This window comes from Lynx rufus, unplaced genomic scaffold (assembly GCF_022079265.1).
Source record: "Lynx rufus isolate CCGP_SWC_20201006 ecotype Redwood Valley unplaced genomic scaffold, mLynRuf1.p SCAF_6, whole genome shotgun sequence".
NCBI lineage: Eukaryota > Metazoa > Chordata > Mammalia > Carnivora > Felidae > Lynx > Lynx rufus.
Genome location: NW_025814878.1, coordinates 122,109,864 through 122,135,147, shown reverse-complemented (window position 1 = coordinate 122,135,147; position 25,284 = coordinate 122,109,864). Strand labels below are relative to the sequence as shown.

The 25,284-nt window shown below is 38.7% G+C and overlaps 2 protein-coding genes across 2 annotated transcripts in view; one reads left to right on the top strand and one right to left on the bottom strand.

The window, feature by feature from the left end:
* ECI2 (enoyl-CoA delta isomerase 2) overlaps window positions 1-13,809 on the top strand; it is a 19,350-nt gene extending 5,541 nt beyond the window's left edge. Inside the window, exons 5-10 of the mRNA XM_047102563.1 lie at window positions 1,498-1,567; window positions 6,461-6,563; window positions 7,130-7,250; window positions 11,046-11,135; window positions 12,538-12,681; window positions 13,558-13,809. Coding sequence (XP_046958519.1) covers window positions 1,498-1,567; window positions 6,461-6,563; window positions 7,130-7,250; window positions 11,046-11,135; window positions 12,538-12,681; window positions 13,558-13,713 — 684 coding nt within the window. The 3' untranslated portion in view covers window positions 13,714-13,809. The remainder of the gene's footprint in view (window positions 1-1,497; window positions 1,568-6,460; window positions 6,564-7,129; window positions 7,251-11,045; window positions 11,136-12,537; window positions 12,682-13,557) is intronic.
* On the bottom strand, window positions 13,764-25,284 carry LOC124528762 (uncharacterized protein C6orf201 homolog). The gene is made up of 3 exons (XM_047102564.1): window positions 25,092-25,284; window positions 20,821-21,019; window positions 13,764-14,126 (listed from the first exon to the last, which is right to left on the bottom strand). Exons 1-3 carry the CDS (start codon window positions 25,282-25,284, stop codon window positions 13,817-13,819), a joined length of 702 nt encoding a protein of 233 aa, XP_046958520.1. The 3' UTR covers window positions 13,764-13,816.

The following is a 25,284-nucleotide window of genomic DNA, read 5'->3' as shown; positions in this document are numbered from 1 at the left end:
CATCCCCAGACTTTGTTCCTGTCACTTAGACTTGAGAGGGAGTACTATTCTAGTTGCATGGGGCTTTATTTTGTACAAGTAGAGGGAGAAAGGAAATAAGGCATTCCTCTTAAATATAGCATAACCCAGCTCTGCTTAAAATGAGCTGCTTTATAAGAGCAACTTTGATCTTTGAATCTTTCATTGAACTAGAATGATAATAAAAATAACCATTTCCACCCCTTCCACTTGAAAAAATTATAGGGAATTAATTAGATGCTTCGTGCTGAACTGCAATTAAAATTTGAGAGGACTATCTATAACCTTCTTTATTGGGTTTATCATATGCTTTATAGCAGAAAGAGCACACTAACTTTAAAATAGTCTTAAATAAAAATTCAATGAGGTTGGGTATGTGCCATCCAATTAGTAGAACATTTGATTCTCAAAACTTTATTTCCCTTGCCCTTCACTCAATTCTGTATAATTCTGGTGATGATTATGGCGAATAGCAGGTATTCTTCACAGTGTCAGCACTTTCCACACAGAGGTTTCTTTAGTTCCCATACAGAGCCTACTGCTATTATTACCTAACAATAAAATAATTAGGTTAAGTAGTGACTTGCTCAAATAAGCTGGAAAACCTAAATTGAAATCCTAATAGATCCATCTCATAATCCCAGCTCTTGCCAGTTACCCCATCATGCTATGTCATCATAACTGTAATAATATTGGCATTACTTCTTCATTTCCTCCCTCAATGAATATGATTTCACTTTTACTCATAAATTATGTAAAGTCTATCTTTTTTTTCAGTGTCTGCGTGTGCATAAATATCAGCCCTCTTCATCATTCTCTCCCACCCACAGTGATGTCCCATCTGAGGTAGAAATGGCACCAGTGCATTAAAAGCTATAACAACTACACATCTGAGGTTTTCAGAGATGTTGATTTGAAATACTGTCCTGTTGTCTTTGGTTACCATTACAGTGTCCTGAAATCCCAGCCTTTAACACTCATTAACGCTTTTCAGACTGCCTGGGACACTTGGGCTCTTTTTTGAGGTCCTAGCTGAAAAACCGCTTCGTGAAACTCTATGGCCACCTCCCCTCCCACCCATGCCAGATGCATCATCAGTGCTTCCTCTGAGCTTCCAGCTGCATTGTACCCTCCACCCATTGTAGAGCTTCCTGGACCCCTCCCTCCCTCCCCCCCCCCCCCACCAGCATTAATTCTGAAAGCTCAAGAAATGTGTCTTGCTTACTTTGGGAAAAAGTGGACAAATCCCCCAGTGTCCACCATAGCACGTGGTACCATTATACACACGGAGTAGTTGTAAAAAGAATGAGAATCCTTTCAAGTGTATCCAACTGCCTTTTTGATTATGTAAATACAACCAACATAAACAGAAGGCACTTTGCAGAGAGCAGGCTTGCAGACTGACTTTAGTCAATCCACCAGGTGGCAGTTATTATTTTCAAAGTTCTTTTCTTTTCCTCGTCTCCCCCTTTCACATAGATGTATAATGAAATCATGCTTGCACTTAAAGCTGCCAGCAAGGATGACTCTGCCATAACTGTTCTAACAGGTAAGACATTCTCTTGGATTTCTTAATAATTAAATTTCTATTTGGGGGGGGGGGTGGATTTTCTACCAGATAGGAAACTGAGTAAATAGCTCTAAGGTCTTTTCCAGTACTGAGATACTCTAATTCTTTAATATATAAAAAACACAATAGGCACAAGATTGGTATCTTTATCATGTAAAAAGGAGATACAGACTGGTAAGAGAAGTACTAAGATCTCCTAGAGAAATTGGTGAATAGAATGAATAAACAGTTTATATGATAAAGACCAGGTATTAGATACCAAGGAAAAATGCAGCCTCATTAATAATCACAAATACAGATCAAAATGATGAGATACCATTTTGTACTTCCTTAATTAGCAAAATTTTTAGTTATACCCTACTTTGACAAGGTTATGGTAGAATAAATGACTTTAATGTCTTGCTGGCAGCAGTGAAAATGGCTGTAAAAAGTGTAAATAGCAAAGGGAAAGGGCATTTTGGCAATATATAAATTGTTTAGCATGGGAATCCCACTTTGTAGAAGTTTATTTTAAGGAAATTATCCAAGAAAAGGTTAAAGGCTTGAGGCAAGAAAGGTATTTTGCAGCATTTCTTGCAATTGCAAAAATGTTAAAACATTCTAAATATGTTGCCATAATAGAATAATAAAGCAAATTCTAGAATATCCACTGGACTGTTTATTGCATAAGCACTAACAATTATAATTGTAAAGACCAACAATATAGAAAATATTTAAGATATAATTAAAAAAACAGTAAAAATTTTTAAACAGTGAAAATTTTATCAGTTCTATGATAATCACTGAAAAATATCAGGGATGCCCATGAACCTGGACTGATGAGAACATAGAAAATAGAAGTTGGATTTGGAAGGGACACCACGTGTGTGTAGGGGGCTAAGGCTCAGGACTCAGGTCAACTTACATTTAAATCCTGGCTTCATTCCTCACCTACCTGTGGGTGACCTTTGCTTCTGGAATGGAGAAGACAGTGTTTTACTGACCCCATTGAAGGGTCGTGATGGTGACATGAGATCATGCAGGTAAGGGCATTGCACACAGCAGGAATGTGGTAGATGGTAGCTGTTACTGTTTGTTGGCATTAGCAGAAACAGAAGTGATTCTGCTTTCTTTTATTTTTTGTTAAAGTTTGTAAAATAAATAATATAGAGATATCACACAGCTCTTTGTAAGAAAAGAGGTCAGGAGAGAGGAATCTCATAGCTGATTAGAGGGTCAGAGGAAGGGAAGAGCTGAAGATCGTCCTGGCAGTTCACGCATCTACCTAGGTGATTTTGGAGAATGGAGGGAACAAAAACAGTCTAGAAGTGACATTGGTTTGATACAGGAGAAGGATGTTTTATGTATATTTTTTATAATAGTTTAACATAAGCACATGGTTTTTGTTTTGTTTTTAATCTAAAGAATATGAAAAGGCAACATAACAAAACTAAATCTCAATTCTTGGAACCCCAGTCCTACTCCCTAGAAAAATTTGATTTTTCCTCATGCCTTTTAGAAACTGTATGTATATACGTGTGTGTGTGTGTGTTTGTGTTTCTCTTCATGTTTTTAAAAACAACCAGAAACACAGTATACACACATACTCTATCCACCTACCTACCTTAACACATCCTGAAAAACTGTTCTGTTAGCAACCTACACATCTCAGTGTTTCCTTTCAGGGTCACAGATTATTACATTTTTTGGATTCCATAACTTACTTCATTATTTTTCTGTTGATGAACATGTAGATTGTACTTAGTCTTTGGCTATTAAAGTGCTTCAGTGAATGTCTTTAGATGTATGATTTTCGGCTAACGTGCAATCATATCTACAGGCTCTATTCCAAATTGCTAATTTAATAATAATGATAGGTGGTATATATATACACACACACACACACACACACACACTTTCTGTTCTCTTCGCCAGGTGCTCTTCTAAACACTTGGATTCTTTCTAAAGCTTTTTTTTATTTTAACTTTTTCTAAGCTTTCTTGGAACAAACCCAGTGATGTTAGGTCCTGTAATTATTCTTCTTTTATAGCTGGGAAAACTCAAAGGTTAAGTTTTGATAAATAGTGCTTTTGCTATAGTTATCTTTTATATATTCTTCACATTGGGTTTCTGTTTCCTCTTTGATCCAATCATTACATAATAATGATAGTTCCTTAAATTTCCAGAAAGTTTTTTGTTTGTTTCATTGGTTGGTTCCCTCCTTTCTTACCCTAGGCTTCAGTGGCACAGCCTGCCCCAAGTTGCTGGCTCTGGTCTCCTTTGTAAGTTCATGCTCTGTATGGTCATCAAATGGGAGAGTTCCTGAAGGTTTACCCATAGGCAGTCTTTTCTTGCTTCTAGCTCTCTCTGGACCCTGCATCCATGCCCACTCTCCAACAAAAATTTACATGCTGGTGATTCCCCCATTGGTATCTTTACTGAGGACGTTCCACGGGGTTCCCAACTGGTGTACCCACCTGGCACTTCTTCAGAGGTGTCACCTCCCACAACTCTCTGGAGCTCTTTTAGTGTTCCAAATCACAGTAGGTGGCTTCACATCTACCCTTTGTGTAGACCAGAATCCTAACATTCATTATTGATCTTGTCCCTGTCTTACCTCCTATGTCCAGTCCAATCCAATTTTACTTCATCAGTATTTCTGGACTTGTACTTTTTTTTTATGTCTCCTCTGACCTAGTCCAAGCTACCGTGGACTCTTGTCTGAACTGAAATCAACCCCATCTAATCTCTCTGATACCCTTTTGTCCACCTCTCTCCCATGCCTTGTCCAATTTTACCACATCCAGTAAAATTCTTTTTCCAAATAAAAATCTTATTCCTCCCCCATTTGAAACTTCTTCAGTGGCACCCAGATAAATCAGTGGAGAAAGACAAATCTTCTGAAAAATGCTGCCAGAGCAACTAGATATCCATATATGGAAGAGTAACTAGATCCATATGTGGAGAAATGAACTTCAACCCCATCTTACACCCTATACAAAAATTTAAAAGTTATTTAAGCATAAAACCCACAAACATAAAGCTTCTAGAAGAAAACTATCTTTGTAACCTTGGGGTAAGCAGAGATTTCTCAGAACACAAAAAGAAACTATTAAAGAAACTATTTACAACTTAGACTTCATCAAAATTTAAAATATCTGTTTATCAAAGTCAGTAGTAAGAAAATGAATATACAAGTACCACAAGCTGGAGGGGGAGCATATTTGCATATACAAAGTTATGTATACATAAATGTGATTTGTGATTAATATTCAGAATATATAAAGAACTCGTAGACATTAACAACAGCCAGATTTATAAACTAGATAGAGGTGCTGGGGTGGCTAAGTCCATTAAGCGTCCAACACTTGATTTCCACTCAGATCATGATCTCACGGTTTGTGAGATCGAGCCCATTATCAGGCTCTGCACTGAGCGGGGAATCTACTTAAGATTTCTCTGTCTCACTCTTTCTCTGCCCCTCCCCCACTCACACATGAGCTCTTGCTAAATAAATAAAAGAATAAAAGAATAAAAACTAGATAAAAGACTTGAATACTTCATGAAAGAACATATACAGATTGTCAGTAAACACATGAAAAGGTGCTCAATATCATTAGCCATCAAACAAATGCAAATTAAAATCACAGTGAGATATTTCATGCGCTAGAATGCCTAAAATCCAAAGAACAGACAATATGAAAGACTGGTGATGATGTGGAGCAACTGGAACTCTTACACATCTAATATGAGAACTCTGCAGAAAACTGGCAACTTTTATGGAGTTAAAAACATACCAACTCAGTGGCACACCAATCTACTCCTAGACAATTACTCAAGATAAGTAAAGCATATATCCACAGAACAGTTTATAATCCAATTTACAGTAGTCCAAAACAAATATCCATTCAGCAGATGAATAAACAAATTGTTGACTAGTCACACAATGGAGTACTACTCAGCATTGTAAAGGAATGAAGAACTGATATGAGAATACAGGTGAATCTTTAAGACGGTTCAGCAAAGAGAACACAGACACAAAATAGTACACATTATGTGATTCCATTTATGAAAGTTCTAAAATAGAAGCATTCTGTGGTGATTGAAGTCAGAAAGTGATTGCATTGGGGCAGGGTGGGGTGGAGTGAGATGGCTGGAAAGGAGCTTAATGGAACTTTCTAGGATGGTAGAAATGTTCTATATCTGTTTCAAATGGCAATCACAATTATTTACAGTTATCGAAAATCATTTAACCGAGCATTTAAAACTTAAAGCATTTAGCATAAAAAAAAAAGCATTGAAACACACAAGCATTTCTTGTGTGTAAATTATACTTTAAAACAAACACCTTCAATGGCTCTTAGAATAAAAGGCAGAACTTCTTAATGGTTCAGCAAAGCCCTGCATGGTCTTTCCTGCCTGCCCACATCCTACATACACCAACTCCCCCTCTGGATTTTACTGCTCTGGCACAGTGGTGCTTCTTTCAGCTCGTCATGTACACCAGGGTTACCCCCTTCACAGAGCCTTTGTACATGGTGTTTGCTCCGCATGAATTCTGCCTTACCCTTCTTTTTCTAGTTAACCTTGCTCCTCCTTCAGATCTCAGTTCAGCTATTCCTTCTTTAGGAATGTCCTCCTGAAACGGGATTAGAACAAATTCTGTTACATACTCTCATGTCATCGTCAAGTACTTCTCTGTATCAGAATTAGGTTACCTACATTTGCTTATGTGTTTTGAAATCAATGTCCAGCTTATTCAACAGTCTGTAAATTAGGACAGGAGCCATAGCTGGTTCACCAGTGCATTTCCACTGCTTGCTAATAGAGCCTTACCTAGTAGATGCTCAGTAATTACGGAATGAATGGTGAATCTGCTGATTTTATTTACAGGAAATGGTGACTATTACTCTAGTGGGAATGATCTGTCTAATTTCACTGATATTCCCCCTGAGGGAATAGAGGAGAAAGCTAAAAGTAGTGCCATTTTACTGAGGTAAGAGTGACATTTGTTGATCCCAAAGGGCACATTCTTATTCATTAAAGTGGTATTTAGTCGAGCAGAAGATAAATACTTCTTTGTGTCAATGTAATAAACTACAGTTGTAAAAAAAAAAAAAAAAAAATTCTCTCGTATTGAAGCAGAGAGATCTAGCAAATTCTCTTTTTGGCCAGAGGATTGCATGGTTTCTATGATTGCAGGTAATGAGATATGTGAAGTAGTCTCAGCCTAGAGGACAGGAAGGCTTCTCTCTTCCTAACTCACTTATCCCTCCTGGGTTTCTCATTCCCACTGAGCTATAAAATTGCAGCATATGCTCAGCCAGCCACCCTAATCTCTAAGTCTGTGGCTGACATACAGCCCTGACCTGGCTGCCCAGAATACATGGTTGAACCAAAGTCAAGCTTATGGGACTCATTTTATGAGCTTCTATCAAGTGCCATTCAGATGGATGTCCAGCCTGGCCAGAGAGTTTATTTCAGGCTCATGCTGTCTTTCCTATACTTCAGTAATGCTGCCTTGGAACATTTAAATGTGCTTTTGTATTTCCATTTCTGTAGGGATTTTGTAGACTGTTTTATAGATTTTCCTAAGCCTCTGATTGCAGCGGTAAATGGTCCAGCTGTGGGAATCTCCGTCACCATTCTTGGGCTATTTGATACTGTGTATGCATCCAGCAGGGTAAGTTAGCCCCCAGAAACTTACAAAGTCTTGAGGGAAAAATGAGGTCCTCTGAACTTTCCTTTATTGTTGCTAGTAGTAAGTAGATTACATGGTTTATGGTAGAATGGACTAAATTAAAATTTTTCCTAACGAATTACCCTAATGTAATTCGACTTGTTTTATTTGTCCTTCATTATTAACTTAGGTTTTCCTAAACACCAGTATTGTTGTGAACATTTGTCCCCACTCTTTCAGTGCTTTAGTCAGATTACGTAACAGTTACTCAACTTCTAATTTTCCAATTAATCTAAGATAGGAGTGGCATTTTTGCATGTTACACAAGTGGATCACTTAATACTTTTTTTTCCAAATAAATTCTAGAGTTTAGAATTTTAGAATAGAATTTTTGAATAAGAAGGAACTTTCAAGCACTCTCTGCCCTCACTCCCTTTTTTGCAGGTAAGTAAACTGAAGCTCAGTGAAGTTACTTGCCAAAACAGTTCAGCCTGGTGTTTATCATTGAATTGTACTGATTTTACTTTCTGTTCTTACTACAGTAGTGGTGTATGTCATAGTAGAAAATAAAATTTTGAAAAATCTGGAAAAGCACAAAGAAAAGGGTTCAATTAAAAAACACTCCTTGTCTTACCTCTCAGAGATAACCAGTCCCTGGGTGCTGGAACTCCAGGTCTTTCATTTTGAACAAAGATGTGATGACCATTTAGCTTAGAACTTTTACCCTAGAACTTGTACTGTAGAACTAATAATCCCTTGTACGGTTACCAGATTCTTATTTTTGCTTCTGCAGTAGTAGGATTTCCTGATCTACACCTCATGGGAAACATTTGGTTTTTATCACTGAAGAGATTTCTAGTTTTGTTTGGAGGTGTTTTCCCTACTGATAGACAAGACCATATTTTAAGGTCCTAATCTCTTGGGTTCATTTTTTACCAGATTCAGTTTGATCGGATTGGGCATATTCTCAGACCTAATTGTTACTAATAATTTTTCCATGAAAATAGTAAATGAGATTCTAGGTGCTAGGATGTCTAACCTTTACAGGTGGAAATTTCTGCCCAAAGGCAGAAATCAGTAGCCTTTGGTCACATTGTGTGTTAGAGGACTCATTAATCAGCCAGTCCAGAAGGGGGTGGGTTCAGGAATTCCTGACATGAACTTGGGGGTCTCCTCCTTCAGTACTCAGAGGGAAAATATATCATCCTCTTTGAATATTTTCCTGATTCTCTCTCAGAATTCAAAATGACTGTCCTATCCGTCATCCTTTTATAGGTTTCTAGGACTTCCATCTTAAACGATACCAATTATAATTGAAATCAAAGAAAACACATGTATGTAATTAAAAATGCTAAAAGATTTGGCTCAAAGTAAAATATTTAAACAAATAGAGACCACTGCTAAGAGTTCACCCAACTGAATCAAACCAAGGTTCAATTTCAAATCAGAGAAAGACACAGAAGAAAGAACCTGTGGAGAGGAATTCGTTTTATAGGATTTATCATTATTGGCTTCATAAACAAATACCATACTAAACGTGGGTTAACATTTACTCATATAATCAAATGATTCTTTATTATGGGCAGTAGTTAACATTGTCTGTTAGCTTCTTTGTCAACAAATAGTGCATTTCCCCCATGAGGTAATAAAAAGGTAGAAATCCTAAAAATCCTATTTGAGTACACCACATACTGGGTGTTCTGTTGATGCACAGTGTACATACATAACACTCACAACAGCTCTGTGAGACAGGTACTCTTGTCTCCATTTTACAGATAGGGAAACTGTGGCACAAAGAGGTTAAGAAGCTCCCAGCATCACCAAGCAGTCTGATGCCAGAACCTGACCCTTAGTTACATCTACTGCTCTATTTATGAAAATGGGCTAAATGCTTACTTATAATAATGATTGTAAATAAGTTAAATGGTGCTTTATTGTTGGCTCCACACATACCTGTTCGTGTCCCCTTAGCTATGATTAGCCTTTTCTTTCAATTTCCTGCTTGTAATCCTTAGGCTGTGACTTTGCAGTATATCTTCTTGAATATGTTTTCTTTTGGAGGAGGGGGATGATAGGTGACATTAGTATTTTATATTTTTATTTTGGTTTATGTGCTGCATACATTATATATGTATGTCCTCTAACAATATACATTATGAAATAGCACCATATCTGATTAGGGGAAACGAAGTCTAAATGTTCTGTGTACATATTGTCAATTATAAATTAATTTCCTTTCATAAGGACTTCTCATTCATCCAGAAATACACAAAAATATTTCTTAAATAAATTAAAAAAATTAAAGATGGCTCTGTAGTCTAAATAACCAGTATTAGTCATAGATTCTGATATTTAAAGCCAATTTAAAAACCTCTCTGAGGTAAAATCAAGACAGATGACAGACTGAGGAAACAATTTTTCAGCTGACACAATAAAGGCTAATCTTCCTAACATTTTTTAAATACATTTATAAAATGATAGATCAACAACCTAATGTAAAAATGGGCAACAGAGGAATACATAATCTGCAGAAAATAAAGTATAAATGCCTCTTTAAAAACATAGGAGAAAGACACTATTAAGAAAATTAGTTGCAACCAGAATACATAAAGAACTACAATTTGATAATAAAAAGACAACCAATCTAACTTAAAAATCATGGGCAAAGTATTAGAATGATTACTTCATCAAAAAAGATATAGGGGCGCCTGGGTGGCGCAGTCGGTTAAGCGTCCGACTTCAGCCAGGTCACGATCTCGCGGTCCGGGAGTTCGAGCCCCGCGTCAGGCTCTGGGCTGATGGCTCAGAGCCTGGAGCCTGTTTCCGATTCTGTGTCTCCCTCTCTCTCTGCCCCTCCCCCGTTCAAGCTCTGTCTCTCTCTGTCCCAAAAATAAATAAACGTTGAAAAAAAAAATTAAAAAAAAAAAAAAGATATAAAATGAGCTAATAAGTACATGAAAAGATGCTCAACATCATTAGTCATTAGGTAAATGGAAATTAAAACCACAAGACACTACTACACACCTACCAGGATGGTTCAAGATAAAACGACTGATAATAACAAGGTTTAGCGAGGATGTGGAGCAATTGGAACTCCACATGCTGCTAGTGGGACTGTTAAATGGTACACCATGGTGGAAAATCTTTTGGCAGCTTCTTACAAAGTTTTAAACCACCATTTATCCTACAACCCGGCAATTCCACCCCTAGGTATTTACCCAAGAGAACTGAAAACACGTTCATGCAGAGACCTGCATAAAATTATCATTAACAGTCGTAATCCTAATAGCCAAAATGCTGGAAATAACACCGATGGCTTCCGCTGGTAAATGGATACACGAATTACAACATCCATACAATGGAATTCTTCAGTAACGAGAAGGAACAAGCTACTAATACATACTACAGCATGGTGACTCTCAGAAATCTTAGGCTAAGGACCAAAGGCTACAGAACATGCAATTCCATTATATTACATTCTAGAGAAGGCAAACAGAGGGACAGAAAACAGATCAGTGGTTGTTTGGGGGTGACAAGAATGGAGGGCACAAAGGAACCCTTTGGGATGATGGAGATAGTCTACACCTTGACATGGTGGTGACTGCAGAACTGTATACATGTGTTAAAACTTACCAGCTACATACCTAGTAGTGAACTTTCTGTGTGTATAATTCCACCAAAATCCTAATTGTAAAGCAAGTTACTCAATTAAGTATTGTGAGGATGTAGACAATAGTGGGTTTTTTTTTTTTTTATCACATACAAAAAATAATTTTATTTTCTTTTTTCTCCAAATAGGCAACATTTCATACTCCTTTTAGTCACCTAGGCCAGAGTCCAGAAGGATGTTCTTCTTACACTTTTCCGAAGATAATGGGCCCAGCCAAGGTAACTTTTGGAAACCTTAAGAATAAATTGTAATAGTGACTTCCGTTCCAAAGGCAACTCTGTACTCTCTCTTTTTATAATATAGACAGGAGAAAAATGAAACATTTGCTGATAATGTTTGAACTCTAAAAGTTTCAAATATAGAGGAGCTGGGCTATGGGAAATGGTCTTTCTGGTATGAGGGAGAATCAGAAACCCTCCATAACTCCCCAAACTAGGATCTATTCTTGCAGCTAGGTGCCTAGCTCATTCTCTGCTGCTGTGTGGTGTTAAAAGACCAGGGCTTTAAAAGCATTAAAAGACCAGGGCTGTGCCCAGCTCAGGACGCCACCTGGTTTCTGTACAGATGAGTGGCATCCTCTGGAAGCCCTAAGATGACACCTTTACTTGGAGGGTCACAGGAGATACTCTTCCACAACCACTTCCAGTCACAGCAGCCTCTTCGTGGGTGGTTTTAGTTGTGTGTTCAGGTTCCCTGAGTGGTTCAGTGGCTGCTCAGGTCTGTCACTGTGTCTCTGGAAACTTGGTTGCGCAGGCTTAGTGTGCATGACTGCAAGGTGATCACAAGACTGGAGCATGGAGAGCAGGGGCTAGGGGATGGCTCGGCCCACACTCTTTGAGGTATGAAAGGGCTGGCGTTGGAGTTGAGCCTGTTTTCACTGACTGCTAGGTTTTTGTTGTAAATACGTATTTTTTAAATCTCATTATTCTGTCACAGACCCTGAGTCACTCTACAGATTTTAACTTTGAAAAGCCGGGCAGAACCAACTCTAAGGCTTAGGGCATTTGACTATGAAAATACTATTTTTCCAGAAGAAAAATTGGAAATACAGAGAAGGGTATCTGCTTAGGGATCTCAGTTTGTTAGAAACAATCTTAGTCCTCACTTTCCTTTAGTCAGGTAGAGCTAAGTACTAGTCTCTGTGCAGGTAAAGAAACCTGTCAGAGCTAGACCACTGGGTAAAATCTCCAGGGAAAGGAAATTAGAGAGTTAGGGTGTCTAAAGTTTGGTTGGCATTCACTGTGACCATGATTTTCCTTTTTTTTTTTAATTCTTTTTTTCTTATATAGTTGTTTATGGTATATTAAATAAAAAATTGTAGCTGTGTGGGTTATCAGGTCAGCATCTGCTTCAAGTCATTTCTGCCCTGGGCTCCCTGCTCTTGCCTCTCCAACATAGATACATCCAGAAGCAAAAACACCTGCAAACCTTCTAGAGAGCCTAAGATGGCTTCAGCACATTTTGCAACAGCATTGCCTATTGAGGTCTTCAGTTTCTCCCTGAACAAGAAATCCTGGCAACCTCAAAAGACCACAAGGGAATCTCCCTATGTCTGCTGTTCTGAGGTTAACTGACCTTTGTTTTATTAAGTTAATGTCTCAATCCTACTTTTCATTTCAGGCAGCCGAGATGCTTATTTTCGGAAAGAAGTTAACCGCTGCAGAGGCATGCGCTCAAGGACTTGTTACTGAAGTGTTTCCTGATAGCACTTTTCAGAAAGAAGTTTGGACCAGGCTGAAAGCATATTCAAAGTTGCCCCCAAATGTTTGTGTTCTTTTTTTTTCTTTTTTAATAGTAGAAACCTTGGAAATAATGTATTTGCCTTAAGAGAATAAGGAATTTAAAAAACAAGACCTATCTTGGTTAGCTTTGAGCATATCTAAATTTGAGATTAAAAATAACCATAATAATGTTAGAAGCACTGATTTTTATAAAACTTTTCAAATAGACATTTCATTTCTCTGATATGTAGGAAGGCAGAGGGGCACTTCTTTCTGGGGATGACTTTGAGGAGGATGATAGGCATTATTTGCTGAGCACTTTTATTCTTGAATCCAGGTGAGAAACCAGATAGGTTGACCTTGAGGAGATTCTTATCATGCAGCACTTTTGTGGGGGTGGGGGGTTGGTTTTTGTTTTTATTTTAAGTTTATTTATTTATTTTGAGAGAGGGAGCACAAGCAGGGGAGGGACAGAGAGAGGGAGAGTGAGAGAATCCCAAGAAAGCTCTGTGACAACAGCACAGAGCCAGACATGGGTCTCAAACCCACCAACCTATGAGATCATGACCAAGAGTTACACACTTAACCAAAGAGCCATCCAGGCACCCTGCACTTTCATTTTTATATGCAGCTAACTGGTGACTGATCGCTCTTATAGTCTTTCTGCCCAAAATGTGGTCCTGGAACCAAAAGCTTTAGTATCTATCTGGGGCTTTTTACAAATGTGGAATCCCAGGCCCTCTCCCACACCCATCAAAGTAATTTGTATGTGCATTATAGTTTGAGAAACACTGTCCTATGTTACACCTGTATCTGAACGTGTGACAGGATTAAGTGAACAATGGAGAAACAAAAATCAGAACTATGGGGTACCCTGTTACAATGCCTCTTAACCTTATTGTTGCTTTTGTGTTTTCAGGCCATGAGAATTTCAAAACAGGTCATCAGGAATAGGGAGAAAGAAAAGCTACGTGCTGTTAATGCCGAAGAAAGCAGAGCCCTCCAGGAAAGATGGCTGTCAGATGAATGCACAAATGCAGTCATGAACTTCTTAACCCGAAAAGCCAAACTGTGATGCCTATCACCGAAACATTAAACATTTCAAAGGAAGGGATGGGCTATTATTTGTGATTTCTAATACTTGAACTGAATAAACCGTGCTGAATTATCACTTACGATTATCCTACTTCACTAAAGCCCTGGTGAAAAATAAATGACATGTAAAACAAGAATCTACAGAGGTTTTTGGTCATAGCGAGTCTTACATCTTTTGACATGAAACGCTGTTGCCAGGAACACTGAAACATTGTGCCTGTGGTCCTGCTTTGAAAAGCATTCACAGCATTACAAGCTGAAGTCAGGTCTTCGAACACCACGATAGCACTTTGCCGTCCACAGAAGGTGACTGACTTAATTGGCCCAAACACTGACAGCCTCTGGACTACTGACTGGAGGTCTTCGGCGGGTTGCATGTTCTTTTTCAACCATCTAGCAAGGGAGCAAATGGAGCAGTAGTACTATTAGAAAATAAGTAAGAATCTTATTTCCATTTTTTCCCCCATAATATAATAAAAAAGGGAAAATTGGGGTATTTCATTGGAAATAAAAGCAGCGTTCTGGATCTGTAATTACATACTTAACTATTACATAGTCTTCATTCTTGTTTAACGTGTTAGGTTATAAAAGGCATACCTACAAGCTACCTTACCTGTCCTTGCAACTTTCTGCTTTGATTGGCACCGTATCTATTAGTTGACAAGGATGAGGGTGTCATTCCAGTGGCTACAAAACCATCATGGAATATTTTGCTCTTCTAAATACCTCTTTCCTTTTCAGTCTTTCCTTCAAGCCTCAGTATCCAGGTAGCCAGCCCACTGAACCTGTAACTTTTGAGGTCTTCATTTTTTTATTCCAGTATTATAATCCAAAATGTTCAGTCTTACTGAAAATATATGAATAGTAATAGCCATTGTTTTGAGCACTTACTGTTTGTTACAAGTGTTAGATGGCCCATAACCACATTTTATCCTCAAAAAGCAGTGCCACAAGTTGAAAATGATGTGGGTACTGTTGCTTCTACCATTTTACAAGTAGGGATGTAGAGTAAGGAGCTTTTCCAGAGTCAAACTCACAGGAAGTGTTGCAGAGAGTTACAGTTCCACTGTGTTACCATGAGCCTACTACTGCCTACCCTCCCACTAATTTCATCTAAAATCTCTGGGCAAAAGATGTGAAACAATTCCTTGCAGATGCTGAAATTGAAAGCAGATGGATTGTGTTAGGGCATCAAAATACAAAGAAGCAACTGCACAGGGATGAGTTTCTCTGATGGGAAATGAAACAGTTGCTGGGCCCTCCTGAGCATGGGACTTCCACCCAAAGGCAGGCCCCCATTAAACCTTGCAGTGGTGGCCAACAGTACACCTGGCCAAATAAAATCTGAGATAAAGGAAAACCTTTTTCTAATCAGAGAAAGGATTCCCTGGGGGGTAGAGAGTAAGCATGAGGACAATCCCCGAGCAGAGAGAGAGACCTGTTCCCCTAACTGTATGAACACACACAAGTCTCAGGTTCATGAGTGGACAAAACACACAGAAGGCTTTGAAGACTGCACTGGGGTTTTTGATCATTACCCACACAAGATCAAGATAGAGCGTATAGTCTCTAAGCAGGTTGATTACTTGCTAAAACAAAAATAGCAACATTCTCCAAACGATTGTAGCAGGACCCACAAAAACAACATTCTCCAGACAATGTCAACAGGACCTAGGATCCATGCAATGTGTAATATTTAGTGTCCACGGCACAACGCAAAATGATTTGACATGCAGAAGACCATGAAAATGCAAACAGGTGAAGAAAAAGCACACGTCAATCCTGAGATGACCTAGATGCCATTGTCCTACAAAGTTTTTAAACTAGTTTTTGTGACTGTTCTACAAGGTAAAGCACACTTGAAATGATGAAAACAATGTGGCTTCTCAGCGCAGGAACAAACTACCAAAGGAGATGCGAATACAAACTTTAGAACTGAAAATCTGAAATTTAAGAAAGATGATCTGAAGGGCTTCGCTAGCAGACTCGGTGACGAAGGAGTCAATAAACTTGGAAGGTGGATCTACAGAAATTAAGCAGTGCAAAACACAGAAGAAAATACTGGGAAAAGATGAATAAACAGTGACATCAGCAAGATGGCAAGTTAGGAAGATTTAGGCCTCATTTTCCCATAGAAACATCAAATACAGAAACTGAACACCTAAACAAGTGAATGTCCAACACAAAATCACTTTGAATTTTGAAAGAAATTGTGTGGCATTTTTACTTGCCCTTGCCCCACCACTTCCCTGCATGGTGCGGTTGGAAGGAATTCACCTGATTCTTGGCTCCCTCCCTTGGGATGAAAGGAGCAGAGTGGAACTTGTTTGCAACATTCTGACCTGTGAACTGTCTGAGGAACTGTTTGCTGTCTTGCTGGAGTCAAAGTTCAGAAGGGAAACACTGCCATAATTTGGATGTGAGACAAGAAACCACAAGAGGCAGTGGCAGTCAATGGAACACATGAAAAGTACAAGCTGACTGCAGATGAGAAAGATTACAAAATAGTGGAATACAATAGAATACATAAGGCCCCAAGAAGAAGGTGGAGATTCTTCAGGATATTAAGACATTTAAAAGCTGAGGGAAATTTTTAAAACATACAGACCTGGACAGGAAGCATGCCCAGAAAAGACCTGAGAAGGCCCAGGCTGCTCTGAAGACTCATGGTCCCACTAATGAGAGAAGGTCTTACCCATCAGCGTACGAGGGGCCTGTTTTTGCAAATGCCCACTTTTCAACAAAAGGTCATAGGCATGCAAAGAAATAGAAAAACATGGAAGCAAAAATTTCAGAAACAAGCAAAAAGGCACCTAGTTATTAGACAAGGATTTTAAAACAAATGTCAGATACTTCAAAAGAGCTAAAGGCTAATATGGACAAAGAACAAAAGGACATCAGGAAAACAGCATGTGAAGATAAAAGTGTATTGACAAAGAGGTGGACTTTTTTTTTAAACTGAACAAATTCTGGGACTGAAAATTACAATAATTGGAAACATTCACTAGGGCAGTTCAGCAGCAGACATGAACAAATAGAAGAAAAATCAGCAAACTTAAAAAGAGGTCATTTGAAGTGATCAAGCTTGAGGAGCAAAAACAAGAATGTTAAGTGAATAGAGCCTAAAAGACTTAGGGGACAGACTCCATCAGGCTGACTGCTATACACACAATGGGATCCCCAGGTGGAAGAGGAGGAGAGAGGGCAGAGTGATCATTTGAAAACAAGAATGACTAAATTTGAGGAAAGATGTGGATATACAAATCCAAGAAGCTCAGTGAACTAGAAGTAGGATAAACAAAGAGACACCTACACTGAGCCACACTATAGTGACACTGGTCAAAGACAAGGAGTGAATCTTAAAAGCAGCAAGAGAAAAGCAACTCATTATAAATTTATTTTTAATGTTTTTATTTATTTTTGAGACAGAGACAGAGCATGAGCAGGGGAGGGACAGAGAGAGAGGGAGACACAGAATCCGAAGCAGGCTCCAGGCTCTGAGCTGTCAGCACAGAGCCCAACACGGGGCTCGAACTCACAAACCGTGAGATCATGACCTGAGCTGAAGTCAGATGCTCAACCTACTGAGCCACCCAGGCACCCTGAAAAGCAAATCATCTTAGAAAGTGATCACCAATAAGATAATGAGCAGATTTCTCAGCGGAAACCTTGCAGTCCAGAAGGCAGTAGGATACATTTAAAGCACTGAAAGGAAAAGAAAAAAAAAATGTCAACTAATAACTCTACATTTGGCAAAACTGCCCGTCAAAAATGAGGGAGAAATTTAAGACCTTCCAATGCAAAACGTGGGCATTCATTACTTCTAGATCTGCCCTACAAGAAATACTAAACAGCATCCAAGTTGAAATGAAAGGGAGCTAGATAGTAATTCAAAGCCACGTAAAAATATAAAGTTCTCCAGTAAAGGTAAATATATGCACAAATATAAAAATAGTACTCTGATATTTGGGTTTGCAACTCCACTTTTTATTTTCATAGGATTTATTTGCTTGTTTATTCATTTGTTTTTATCTATTTTAGCATGAGCAGGGGAGAGAGGCAGAGAGAGAGAGAGAGAGAGGGAGAGAATCTCAAGCATGCTCCACGCTCAGTGCAGAGCCTGATGTGGGGCTAGATCTCACAACCCTGGAATCATGACCTGAGCCAAAATCAAGAGTCAGATGCTTAACTGGCTGAGCCACCCAGGAGCCCATATTTTCTATAGGATTTAAAAGACAAATGCATAAGATGTAATTATAAATCTATGTTCATGGGTATGCAATATGTAAAGATTTAGTTTGTGACATCAGTAACAAGGGCAGAGCTCTAAAGGAGTTTTCTTATGCAATTGAAGTTGAGTTGGTAACAATTTAAGATAGATTGTCACAACTTTAGGATGTTATATATAATCCCCATGGTAACCACAAAGAAAATATCCATAGAAGATACACAAAAAGAAATGAAAAGAGAATCAAAATGTGTTGGTACAAGAAATCAACCAAACACAAAAGAAAGCAGTTATGGAGAAAATGAGGGAAAATATATAAAACATACAGAAAACAACATGGCAAAAGTAAGTGCTTCCCTATTAGTAATTACTTCAAATGCAAATGGGTTAAATGCTCCAAAAAACATGGACTGATAGAATAGATAATAAAACCAGTCAGGATTCAATTCAATTATATACTGCCTACAAGAGTCTCACTTTAGATCTAGGGACATGCTTGGGTTAGAAATGAAAGGATGAAAAAAATACTCCATGCAAATAGTAAGCAAAAGAGAACAGGGATGGCTATATGCATTAAAAAAAAAAAAAAAAAGGAGACTAGAAAACTCTTACAATAGATAAAGACATAATGTAATAGTAAAAGGGTCAATGAGGCAAGAAGGTATAACAATTATAAACATGTATTAACATTTTATAAACACACCAAATATTAGAGCTCCAATATATAATCTTATGATTCCATTAGAAACCAATGGAATAGAATAGAAAACTCAGAATAAACTTTTGCATGACTTTATTTTTAATGATGAAATGATTTTTGACAAAGGTGCCAAGACCATTCAATAGGGAAAAGATGATCTTTTCAATAAATGCTGGGTGTTTTGTTTGGATAAAACAAAATGTAGCATATACATACAATGGAATATTATTCGGCCTTCAGAAGCAAGGAACTTCTGACACACAACATGATGAACTTTGAGGACATCATGCTCAGTGAAATAAGCCAGACACAAAAGGACAAATATTGTATGGTTTTACTGAGTTGAGGTATCTAGATTAGGCAAATCCATAGAGACAAAAGTAAAAATAGTGTTTGTCAGGAATTGGAGAGACGAGGAAATAGAAGTTAGTGTTTAATGGGTGCAGAGTTTCAGTCTAGGAAGATGAAAATGTTCTGGAAATATGGATGGTGTGATGGCTGCACAGCAGTGTAGAGGTGCTTAAAGCCACTGAACTGTACACTTTAAAAATGGGGGAAATAGAACATTTTACATACATTCTACCATGATAAAAATATTTTTAAAACAATATAATTGACCATATTAATAGAAAAGATAAATATGATCAAGTCGGTGGATATAGTGAAAGCATTTGACAAAATTCAATATCCATTATGACAAAAACTAAGCAAACCAACAACAGTAGTGAACTCTTCCAACTGATAAAAGTAACCTGCAAAAACCAATAGCCAACAAAATACTGAATTATTTTTTCCTGACATTAAGAAAAATGAAAAGATGCCTGCTTTTACCAGTCCTAGTTTTTAAGAAAAGCAAATAAATGTTTGTAGAAGAAAATATGAATAAATATGTCATTTCTTATGTTCTAACAATCTGGCTATATTTTTCAGAAACCAAACAAACTAGGATGTAAAGTAAAATATATTAGTTCACATCAAGACATTATGGCCTGAAATTGAGGTGTATAAACCGTTGTTTTCTTTCTTTATAGGAGGCCTCCAAAGTATGGTCAAATAATCTTAACTTGAGTAATCAGGAATCATCACTTAAAATAGCTTCTATCCTTAATCTGAACACAAGTTTAGTGCCTTGTATTGTTCAAGAAGAAAATACCATAATTCTAATTCTTTTATAACATATCTTTGCCTTCATTGAAAATGGATTTTTAAATCCAATTGTCAAGTTATGCCACTGAGGACATTGGGGGGAAAAATGTAGACAAGGAAATTCTTTCCAAGTGGGAGCTTCCAGTACAGGTAAAATTCATGAGCTGGAAATCTCTCCCTGTCTGTTACCTTCAAAGCAGAGAGAACTCTGTCTTTATAGAAAATCATATATTCTCCTGTCAGCCTGGCAACAACATTTTTTGAATACCTACTAAGTGCTACATGTAGAAATCACTTATTAGGTATTGTATAGCAATACATGCAGCAATACTGAAGAAACAAATCTGGAAACATCCTCTGTCTGGCATTATCAGGGAAGGAAGTGTACCAACAAAGATAATTTTCCAAGGAAACCAAAACTTATAACTTTAAGTGCCAGAATCCAACCAATTCTACATCCCCACTGTTACTACCGGTCTGAGACCTACCATCCCTCTCCGCTTCCCCCCTGGTCCCCCTAGGGGCCAGGGAGGTTTCAGATGAGATTGTATTGCCCTTATTTTTAAGACCCTGAAACGGCTCCCATTTCTGTCAGTGTAAAACCTGCACACTATACAGATAACGCTAAGGTTCCGCTATTTATACTATTGTATCCTAGGCCACTAGTCATGCTAGGGGTGGGCTGGTGCTTCCTGACTCATGCAGCATAAAAGCCCCATAGCTCTGTAGTCGAGTCCCTCACCCAAGAATGCCAGCCCAGCCCGGCTAGATGTCTGCCTACTAACGTGAAATGCAATGGCCCATGGGAGACCCACACACCTCCTATCTCCGTGAGTTCTCTCTCTCTCAGAATTTTGTCTCCATGAGTTTTGTCTCTGAGAAAATGGGGCTTATATGCTTTTATACATAGCAATGCTTGTTTTCATGCTCATCATACATCTCAAAGAGCACATTAAGACATTTTTTGGCTAAGGCATGAAGAGTTTGTGATCACACTAAAAGTAGATGCCTACCTGACAACTATGGTTGACATCGGAGGTTCCTCAAGGCTTTTATTCCACAATTGACATTTCTTCCACCCACGATTTGCATTGTTGATGCATTTTCTTCTCCACAGGGGCATGCTACTTGGATTGGGAGTCAGATTAATCTCTTTTGGAAACTGATGTCTTGCTAAGATCCTTTCTAAGCCAGAGAATTCAGAATTCCGACCTAGTAATAGGATAAACATTCATACGATTCAGTGTTCCTTTCCATCTTTGCATAGCAAGAGTAACATAGCATTAGTTTGAGAAAGAATATTTATACCATTTAATAATTGCTATTGAGCTCTGCCATTCCTTCACTGCAAAAGTATTACTTGAGCGACATTCAGACCTTAGTCTGGTCCTAGACATCTAATAGATGCACAACAAATAAATAAATGAATGAACAAACCAATGTGCTGGTACCATCACAAATACTGAAGTTTGTTTAAGTAATTTGTGCGTGATTCTCAAATTAATGGCAATTTACTGTTCCATTATTTCGATCTTCAGAGAGATTAACCATACCGTGTATTTACATCACATCCACCACTTTACGTTGCCCTTGTTTGGCCCCTAACCAAATCTCTCGTCTGCGGTGGGACGAAGAGCTTGTGCCAGAATTCAGTATATTCAGATTCAGTATTCTGCTTCCGTCATCAAAACAGTCCTGCTACCAAAAGAAAGGAAGAGAGGGAAGGAGGGAGGGAGGAGGCAAGGAGGGAGAGAAGAAGGGAGAGAGGCAGGGAAAGAAAGGAAGTCAGTAGAACTGCATGGTGGATTTGGTGACATACCACCATACATACACTGTAGTGTAAGCTTCTCTCTTTGCCAACTGGTAACAAGTTGAGAACCAAAACCAGTTTGCCAGCTACACTGTGAGTGGCTCTGCAATGCAGCTGGGTGTATTAGAAAATAAGAGTGCCGTGATCAACCTAATGCAAGAAGAGAAACTGAACCCCAGTGATTCAGGGTGACCCTGCATAGAAATTAGTTCCCAACTCAGCCAGCCTCTGTTGTTTCTCGGACTGAACCACTGATGGTCCGTCCCAGACAGGGTAATTGGCACAGACTCCAAAGAACCAAGAATTGACTCAAGAGGCCATCTCTTGGCAATCTAAATGATGTAACGATTAATAGATCAATCTTTAGAGACCTGCAAATCATTCCAAGTGAGTAAAAAACAGGAATCTGGGGCTCCTGCCCAGTGGTCTCAGGCCTGGCCCAGACAGCATTCACATACTGCTCCTAGAAGCAGTTTTAGCTCAGGATCCCATGGAGGGCGGGGGCAGGTATGCCGCACTCAGAAGCCCTTACACTCTAATGATAGGAATAGCATGGTTTGCTTTGGTTGTCAGAATTTGGAAGCTAATTTATTTGTTTATATTTTTTTACTGTTTATGTTAAAGAGAGACAGAGAGTGAGCAGGGGAGGGGCAGAGAGAGAAGGAGACACAGAATCCAAAGCAGGCTCTAGACTCTGAGAGCTGTTAGCACAAAGCCTGATGCAGGGCTTGAACCCATGAACTGTGAGATCATGACCTGAGCCGAAGTCAGAAGCTCAACCAACTGAGCCACCCAGGCACTCCTGGAAGCAAAATGTAGTATTTGACTGAAATAATAAACCCAATTCAGGTATTTGATGACATCCAGCTAAAAATAATTTTTGCCTTAAATGAATTGTTTTTTATTGTCTTGTGTACACATACTTTGGTATTCTAAACTGCCTCAAAAGTAAGTAATCAAGGATGAATTAGAAAGGATAACATTTAACAAATATAACAAATTCTCATGTTCTCCAGCATAAAATTTATATTTAGCACTGCACACCAAAATAAGATAAAAACTCAGAACTCACTTTGAATATTTAAGTCTTACTGCCAGCCTTATCTGAAATTATAAGCAAGTTTCCTGGTTTTGAAAGAAAGTACAGAAAGTATAGTTATGCCTCCAGAAATTATTGGAAATAAAATGATATTGATTATAAATTTATAGATGAAAATTAGATATATTGGACTGTGAGCTGCTTTGAATGGTTTTTGATTTCTTATTTTTTTTGAGAGAGAGAGAGAGAGGCGGGTGGGGCAGAGGGAGAGGGAGAGAATCTCAAACAGGCTCCATGCCCAACACAGAGCCCAATGCAGGGCTCAATCCCACAGCTGTAAGATCATGACCTGAGCTGAAATCAAGAGTCAGATGCTTAACTGACTGAGCCACCCAGATGCCCCAATTTCTTATTTTAATGTGTGGAATGCAGTACATGTTAGATGGGTGGATGGTTTGAAGAATGGATGGATGAGTTTGTAATCACAATACAAATCAGCATAGATAATGTATATAAACCAGTACACAAGCCAATGTGTGTGTGTACCAGACGCAGTAGAAAATAGGTAACTTAAAACTGGAGGCTTTAAAATGACTTGTTGCTTTTACACCTCAGAATTGTCTTTAAGGCACACACAAAAGTCTCCAGCTGGCACATGAACAGGACATACACACACACACACACACACACATGCACGCATGTGCGCCTCTTCTAGAGCTGCCCTGCTCATCTCCTCCCGGAGCCCGCTCCTTCTGTGGAATCCACTCTTCCTGCTTTCCCTGCCCCTCACTGCATCCAACTAAGCAACCTCCCAAAGTATCTGTGGGGAAAAGCCGTGAATTAACCAAGAGAGGTAGCTTCTTAAGCATTAAAAACAATATACAAAAGCTTCAAACTTCCTCCCATTTCCTACTTTTTGGTTTGGTACCAGTCATTGAGAAAACTGGTCTGGAGAATGTATTAAACAGAATATGACCAGGAAACCTATGAGATCTGCTTGTAATTTTACCCAAACATGATGACTGAAGAGCAACAGAATGGTCACAGGGGAAACCATGACAAAAAAAGAAAATTATTTTCTACTTATTCTTTGCCAAGTTCAACTCATTTAATAAGGCAGTAACATACATTTTAAATTTCGGCAAAGACTTTCAAATTATCTTCAAAAAAGCCTGAATCAATAGCATTCTAATAATGATTATGAGGGCATTAATTTCCCCACATGTTCACCAGTATTGATCTTTTGAAACTTGACCAGTCTGATGGCTTAAAAAAATATTGCCTTGATTTATCTTTTACTTCCTTGACTACCAGAGTGTTTGAACAGCGTTCATGCTTATTGATAATTTGTATTTCATCTTGTGAATTGTCTGTCTATATTTATCTACTCTAGGAGGTTGCTTTTATTTTCCTTGATTATTTTTATGTAATCTTTAGTGTAATCTGGAAATTGGGATCAATTCACAATACTGTGCATTCAGGGACTTGGGACTAACCAGAATATAAATGGACAAATTTGCCATTAAACCTTCCTCCCCAGGACTGTGTCTTAAGCACTGTGGCAGCTGCTATTTTCCTTTCTAAATTCATGGGCACAAGTGGCTATACCAGCTACCTTTGTCTTTCACTGAAGCAGGAACAAACACTTCAGGAGGCAGGCCCCACCCAATTCTGCAAATCAGTCCAGTTATAAACAGCTCTGAGAGAATTCCAGGACTGGGGGCTGCTCCAAACTCCAGAAAGGGAGGAGCATTTATAATCCTTGGTGGCAGGGTGGGGCGGGAGGGAGAGGGAATATCCGGCTTCTCTGTGGGGTGGAACAGTAGGAGGAAGGCACACCAGGAAATAGAGCAAAGGAATAAGCTTCGAAGCCTGACCTTCAACTTGGACATTCCCTTACTCATCTTCAAATCAAATCTGAACCTGTAAATTTAGAGATTATTTCCCACTTAATCCATTTTCCATCATCCCAGAGGTAGACTTTGCCTGAAGTGACAGACCTCACTTGGTTCATAAAAGACCAGTCCAATAAACGAAAGGGAAGAAGGGAGCTCAGAGAGCATGGACCCCCAGAGCATAATCAGCATGCCAAGGACTGACCACACCTGCCATATAAAGAGTCAGTTCTTAGTCATGGTAAAAGCAGAGGCAGGGGGTGGCTGGGTGGCTCAGTCAGTTATGAGACCAACTCAATTTCGGTTCAGGTCATCATTTCACAGTTTGTGAGTTTGAGCCCCTCATCAGGCTCTGTGCTGATGTGTAGAGCCAATTTGGGATTCCCTCTTTCCCTCTCTCTCTGTGCTCCTCCCCTGCTTGCTTTCTCTCTCAAAATAAATAAAAATATTTAATAAATAAATAAAAGTAGAGGCAGTTTTACACCAAGACGAAGTATATGCTTACTAAACAGAGTTCACGCCCATCCTCTGCCCACATACAATTTTGTTTGTCCTCTTCCCTCTTGTAGAAGTAGAGTGTCTCCATCATATGATTTGGCAGCAGTTTGTGAAGGTTAGACAGGGTCTCAAAGGTGTGGCACAGAACCTCAGGTTGGGCATAGTTTTTCTGTGTCTTGGGTTTGTCAAGGAGGGGAAGTTTCAGTACAGTGTGGTTGTTCTTGGCTGTCCCCAT

What these genes read in the sequence shown, in the direction of transcription:
- LOC124528762 (XM_047102564.1), bottom strand. Translation starts at nt 25,284, where the DNA reads ATGGGGACAGCCAAGAACAACCACACTGTACTGAAACTTCCCCTCCTT. An exon ending in GGAAGAGGACAAACAAAATT is followed by an intron (nt 21,020 to 25,091) that starts GTATGTGGGCAG and finishes TCCTATTACTAG; the next exon opens with GTCGGAATTCTGAATTCTCT. An exon ending in ATGTCAACCATAGTTGTCAG is followed by an intron (nt 14,127 to 20,820) that starts GTAGGCATCTAC and finishes CTCCCTTGCTAG; the next exon opens with ATGGTTGAAAAAGAACATGC.